The sequence below is a fragment of the Suricata suricatta genome, chromosome 2 (genome assembly GCF_006229205.1).
Source record: "Suricata suricatta isolate VVHF042 chromosome 2, meerkat_22Aug2017_6uvM2_HiC, whole genome shotgun sequence".
NCBI lineage: Eukaryota > Metazoa > Chordata > Mammalia > Carnivora > Herpestidae > Suricata > Suricata suricatta.
Genome location: NC_043701.1, coordinates 101,006,976 through 101,013,624, shown reverse-complemented (window position 1 = coordinate 101,013,624; position 6,649 = coordinate 101,006,976). Strand labels below are relative to the sequence as shown.

The window sequence follows — 6,649 nt, the reverse complement described above, 5'->3', positions numbered from 1 at the left end:
GCACCCGGGAGGCTCACTCGGTTGAGTGCCTGACTTTGGCTTGGGTCATGATCTCGAGGTTCGTGGATTCCAGCCCCGCGTTGGGATCTCTGCTGTCAGCACAGAACCTGCTTGGGATCCTGTCTCCCTCTCTCTCTGCCCTGCCCCCACTCATTCGTGCGCGTTCTCTGTCTCAAAAAAAAAACATAAAAAATGATGTTCTTTTAAAAAATAGGTTTATGGGATAATTGAGTCAATCCTTTTGCTGAAGCCTGTGCCTATTTCCTGTTGCAAAAGCCATTGATAGAGCATTTGCAGCTTGTGAAAATTACTTTATGAAATGGAAGACCACAAGAGTCGGCTTGCCTGACACCTCTGTGACCACAACGGGGGCCACAGGAACTGGGAGCCTGGGCCTCTGCACGATGGGGCAAGTGCGGCCCAGCTGAACCCAGCAGCCCATGTGCAAGAGTCAGCCGGGGCCCGGGGGGACCCACAGGCTTGCTGGTTTGGCCCCTCTGCTCCACGAAGGTGTCAGAGAGCCACCCCCCTCACCTCCCACCCCGCCCCTGCTGTGGCTGCTCAGGCCCTTCTCCAAGGGCATCTCTCATGAGGCATTAGCGGTAAAGGACAGATTGGAGAGGGGCTGACCTTTCTTGTCTCCCTGATGAGGTTTTATGGGTGATGGTGGGGTGCCCAGCTGACCGCCAAGGAGGAATTCTTGAGACATCTTGGTGCAAAAAGGTGATTTTATTAAAGCATGCGAACAGGACCTGTGGGCAGAGAGCTGTGCTGGAGTCGTGAGGAGTGACTGGTCACACACTGTGGAGTTGGGGGAGACGGAGGCAGAGGAATTTAATTCCTAACGTCCCGAGGCCTTGCCGTCCTAGGGCTAAGGCTGTTTCGCCTCTAGGAAGGCGGTAACATTCCTGGAGAGAGGTTCTACTCTGTATTGGCCTCAAATAGCAGCCCATGGGCCCGGGTTTTAAGGACGTTTAATTTTACCTGCCATTTCCTTCTTGCCATGGTTCCCACATCATTATGGAGGGAGGGTGATGCTGGGGCCCCAGGAAACTGAGTTTGTAGGTTTCCGTGGAGATGAGACTACAGTAAGAGTGCCTTCTTCTTGTAATTTAAGAACACATTTGGAAACTGATGGAGACTCCCGTCCTGCAGGACTGTTAACCATTTGTTTTCTTTCCTTTGGGGAGAGCCGAGGAATAGCACACACATCCCACCTGGGGCAGGGGGCGCTAGCTTGTGCTTTGCCCTCTGCTTGCCTCCCCCCCTCCCTTAGCATGCCATCCAGGGTTTAGGCACGGGCCATGGGGTTGGAGAGGTTGATCAGACCCCTTTTCTGCTTTGTACCTTCTCCCTGAAGCAAGGGCCCCTTGGGGGGAAAGGGCGACATGAGGGGTCACAAGGAGGGTGCACAGCAGCACAGCCGCCCTTGAACTTAACCACCCATCTGCTGTTCTCCGGAGGCACCAGTGCTGCTTTCCATCTCTTTCCCCGGATCCTCTGCCAGGGGGCCTCCGAAAACATCCTGGCCAATTCTGTGATAGCTGGTGTCAGGGGAAGGGAGGACCTATTCCACCGAATTAGCATCAGGGCAGAGGGGGGCGGCGTCATCCTTCAGCTGCCCTCAGCTGTGTGCGCTCTTGGAAATGTGCGAGCGGAAAGGGCCGGGAGGCCACCTCCCGTAACCCGACCCTCCCGGAACGCTGGGCCACTCGTGAAAAGGCAAGATTTCCCAACAGACGCGCAGAACAAGAGGGACATTCGAAGCCCGCTGTGTGCAGCCACCAGTAATCCGTCTTGCATCACTTACTTTTGTTGGGATTGACTAATGCGCACCGGCCTTCCCCCAGACCTGCAGATATAAGCCCAGCCCGGGCTGGCTTCCTGACCGCCGCGAGAGGCCAGGCATGGGGCAGGCAGGGCCCCAGTTCCGAGCCCTGATCTGGAAAAACTGGCTTTGCAGAGTCCGGCACCCGGTGAGTGTGTGCAGCACACATCCCCAAGGGTCCCGGTGACAGTGTGGCCATCAGGACCTGGGGTTGGGGGGGGGTGAGGGAGCGGGGTTGTGGGTGGGGGTAGAGGGGGTGGGGGAGTCTGCTCTGGTCCTCTCTGCAGGGAACTGGAGGAGGGCGGCTGGGCTACTGGAAATCAGAATCTTCCCGCAGGGCCAAAGTAGCTCAACTGTCACAACCAGTATGAAATCCAGGCTGCCCCCTCTCGTTTGGAACCCCCACAAAAAAAGATAAAGGTGGAATTTGAACTGTAATCAGTGCTTTGGGGCATCGGCTGTAAAACTGAAACTGCACATCACCCTGGCTGAAGGGACAAGGCATAAATGGTATGTTATAGGTGCGACCCCACGGTGGGAAGCAGAGATGCCTGCCACCAGAGTGGGTGTGACACGTCCATCTGGGGCTATTTGATGTCACATCTTGAGCACTAATTCTCACTTCTTTGGAACTTTATCCAAATTACATCGATTGGAAATGTTCAAGCCAGAGGGGTGTTAGTGTTACCTAAACAGCTTGTAAGTATGCAGTTTAACGAAGCAGAAATCACCGCCTTATTAGGATGATGACCTCTCCTTTATTTGTAATGCTACCAGACTGAAATGAACATGCGTCTCAATGTCGTTTTCAGCAGATGTAGATCGGCCGCCACAAAGTTTTCCGATTTTAAGGTCCATGCTGGGCACACGGGGTTTCCCTTCTGACACACTGTTCTGTTTGAAGCCACTCAGTAATTGACATTGAATTTCATTTTGCTGATTTCTCATATCCAGAATATTCCTTCTTCCTCAAAATAAGGTAACCGTCAAGAAAGATCTGTTGTTTCTCATGCAAAGACCTTTGGGATTCAAATGACTTCAGTTGGAAATTTACACAAAAGTTATTTTTAAAAACTTATTTATTCACTCTGAGAGACAGAGTACTTGCAAGCTGGGTAGGGGGGAGAGAGAGAGAGAGAGAGAGGAGGGGAGAGGAGAGGAGAGGAGAGAAAAGAAAAGGAGACGGAAATCCCAAGCAGGCTTTGCAGTTTCAGAAAAACCCGATGTGGGGCTAGAACTCACGAACTGTGAGATAAGACCTGAGCCGAAGTCAGAAATTCAACCGAGTGAGCCCCCAGATGCCCCTGCACAAAAGTTTTGAGATCAGGAAGGAACAAGCGAGGCTTCTACTCTTGACAGATTGTTTTTCAGTTTATGAACATCTGGTGAAACTTAGTTTCTCAGGCTTTTTGTCTGTCCACTCAGTCAGTTGAGCATCCGGCTTTGGCTCAGGTCATGATCTCGCCGTTTGAAGTTCGTGGGTTTGAGCCCTACATCGGGCTCTGTGCTGACAGCTAGCTCACAGCCAGGAGACTGTCTTTGGATTCTGTGTCTCCCTCTCTCTGACCCTCCCCTGCTCATGCTGTCTCTCCCTCTCAAAAATAAACAAAAAATTGAAAAAAATACCCTTCATTTCATATTTTCTTTTTGTAGTTCCTTTGGAAAACATGGACACCTGACACAGAGAAAAATAGAGTAGTGTAGAATGGGTGAGCATTACATTCATCTTTGTTCTTAGCTTCGTAGATTGGTGACTTTCCACTCTTTTTGGGAAAAAAATACTTAATTTTTTTAAACATTTAAAAAAATATTTATTTTTATTTTTGAGAGCGAGAGAGATACAGCATGAGCGGGGGAGGAGCAGAGAGAGAGAAGGAGGCACAGGATCTGAAGCAGGCTCCAGGCTCTGAGCTGTCAGTACAGAGCCCAACGCAGGGCTTAAACCCATGAACAATGAGATCATGACCTGAGCCGAAATCTGACACTTAACCGATTGAGCCACCCAGGCGCCCCTAATGTGATACCTTAAAAAATATTTATTTTGGGGCTCAGTTGGTTAAGTGTCTGACTTCGGCTCAGGTCATGATCTCATGATTCATGGGTTCGACCCTGCGTCTGGCTCTGTGCTGACAGCCAGCTCAGAGCCTAGAGCCTGTCTCGGATTCTATGTTTCCCTCCCTCTCTGACCCTCCCCTGCTCACACTGCCTCTCTCTCTCTCAAAAAGAAATAAAAACATTAAAAACAGAAAAAAATTTGTTTATTTAAAATTTATTTATTTATTTTGGGGGGAAGAGAATGAGTGGGGAGGATGTAGAGAGAGAATGAGAGAGAGAGGATTCCAAGCTGACTCTGCACTGTCAGCACAGAGCCTGACGTGGGGCTTGATCTCCTGAACCTCAGATCATGACTTGAGCTGAAATCAAGAGTCGGACGCTTAACCAGCTGAGGCCCCCAGAAGTCCCCGTAATGTGATATTTTTACATAATCAAAGTCAAAGCTTTTTGCTTTTTGCCATCACTTAACACAGAAGCCCAACATTTAAAAAGTTTCCTTTCAGTCATAGTATTTAAGGGTTTTATTGCAAAACAGTTCATCCATTGAATCCATGGAAGTTATTCAACCATTTCTTTATGCTGGACATTAAAGTTGCTCCCAGATCTTACTGTCATGCATAACATCTTTATGCCTGAAGGACGCATCTCCTGCTGGGTCATTTCTCTGGAATGAGTGTCCTGGATTCCGGGTCAGGGGAGGACACTGTGCCAGGCGTGCCCGGAGCAGCTGACGGTGCCCCCGGGAGCGTCCACATGGGCCCCTTCCAGGTGATCTTGCCAACACTTGCAAATGGCTACTGGGGGCGAGCCTTGCCACATGAATTTATACACGCACCTTTACATTTCCTGTTAGCTGTAGACCAATCTGAATCATTGCTTCTTGTTTTAATAATTCAATAACAGCAAAAAGAAGAAATAGGGAAGCCACGTATCTGCTGCTGGGACATCTCCTCTTTCCGCATCTTTTGGGGTTTTCCTGTGTTTTATTAAGAGACAGGCTGACCCGTAATCCACGCAGGTGGATGGCACTGCCTCTCCCCGACCCGTCCACCCCTCCATCACAGAGCAGTGACCATTCTCTGGGCCTCCCGCATGTGCTAGAATCTTCATCTCTGCTCTGCGTTTCTAGTTCCTCTCTCCATTGATGAAAAATGGATGTAAACCTTTTGGTGAACTTCTCCCGTAGACATGGGCTGATGTAGGGGGTTTGGGGCGCCCTTGAATACAAGGGCATCACGGTCTTAAGAACCTGGAGTCTACTCCCAGCTGTGGGTCGGAGGGGGCTGATGGAAATAACAAAACTTTACTGGCCATTTGACCAGGAACCTACTTTCACCTGCTGACCCCACACCCCAGGCCCTCGCTACCCATGATGCCCCACATTCTTGCTTTCATGGGCCACACGTGTGGCAGAATGCACAGTTTCTCATAGACACAGGCAAGGCTTATGGGGTCTTCTCTGGCTTAGCACCCAGGAAGCCCCGAGGCTGGGGTGGCCTCACAATGGTGGCTCTCTTCTCAGCCCAAAGCCAGGCTCCAACGCGTCCCCATGCCCCTGGGACAGCCCCTGATGAGCCCACCCCAAGTCAGGCTGCCTTGCTGTGAACCTTCTTCCTGGCCCAATCCTTCAGGGCCTGGTCCTTGAAAACACCATCTGAGAGACCACTTTCCTCCTCCTTCTTAAAATTTTATTTATTTATTTATTTATTTATTTATTTAATTTTTGAAAGACAGAGAGAGAGAGACAGTGCGAATAGGGGAGAATCACAGAGAGAGGGAGGTACAGAATCTGAATCAGGCTCCAGGCTCTGAGCTAGCTGTCAGCACAGAGCCCGACGAGGGGCTTGAACCCACGAACCGTGAGATCATGACCTGAGCTGAAGTTGGACGCTTAACCAACTGAGCCACCCAGGCGCCCTCACTTTCCTCCTCCTTAACGTGAGAGGAACAAATTCTCAACCAGAGCTTCAGCTACTTCAAACCTGAGAGCTTCTGTGTGTGTGTGTGTGTGTGTGTGTGTGTGTGTGTGTGTGTGTGTGTTTTCCTTTTAGAACTTTTTTCCTTTAAGTGATGTCTACCCTCAAATGTGGGGCTCAAACTCACAACCCTACCGACGGAGCCAGCCGGGTACCCCTGCTTTTCTGACGTCTTTGAATTTTGTCCACCACTGAACGTAGCTGCTAACAGCCTAACTTCGTGTCAGAAAATAGTTCCCCTTTGGAAGCAACATGCTGGCCATGATTCTGTATTTTTCTGAAACTGCAAGACATTATAGGTATTACACCCCAGGAGTAACTAGCTCTTATTGCTTTGAGGAATCGTTTAGTTCTTCAAGACTGATGCTTGCTGCTTTGTATAATTACAACTTATCTATTATTTGTAGCCAGATTTGCCATAAAGATCAGGAAGAGTGTGTTCATTGGAACGGGAGGGTCCAAGGTTAGGAGCTGACCTCTGTTGGGCAGGTTTGAAAAAGATCAAAGAATGCCTCCTGGGGAGATGTTATTTCTTTTAATTTTTAAAAAGTGTGATTTATTTCTGAGAGAGAGACAGAGAGCGAGTGAGCAGGAGAAGGGCAGAGAGAGAAAGGGAGACACAGAATCAGAAGCAGGCTCCAGGCTCCAAGCTGTTGGCACAGAGTCTGACATGGGGCTCCAACCCATGGACTGCAAGAGATCATGACCTCAGCTGAAACCAAGAGTCTGATGCTCAACTGACTGAGCCCCCTAGGTGCCCCAAAAATAAAATCTTAAAGCAGCAGAATAG

General features: G+C 49.7%; 1 protein-coding gene across 1 annotated transcript in view; it reads left to right on the top strand.

The window, feature by feature from the left end:
* Window positions 1-1,907: 1,907 nt before the first annotated feature.
* The window catches only part of ABCA13 (ATP binding cassette subfamily A member 13), a 317,064-nt gene continuing 312,322 nt past the window's right edge, over window positions 1,908-6,649 (top strand). The window contains exon 1 of the mRNA XM_029919211.1: window positions 1,908-1,976. Coding sequence (XP_029775071.1) covers window positions 1,908-1,976 — 69 coding nt within the window. The remainder of the gene's footprint in view (window positions 1,977-6,649) is intronic.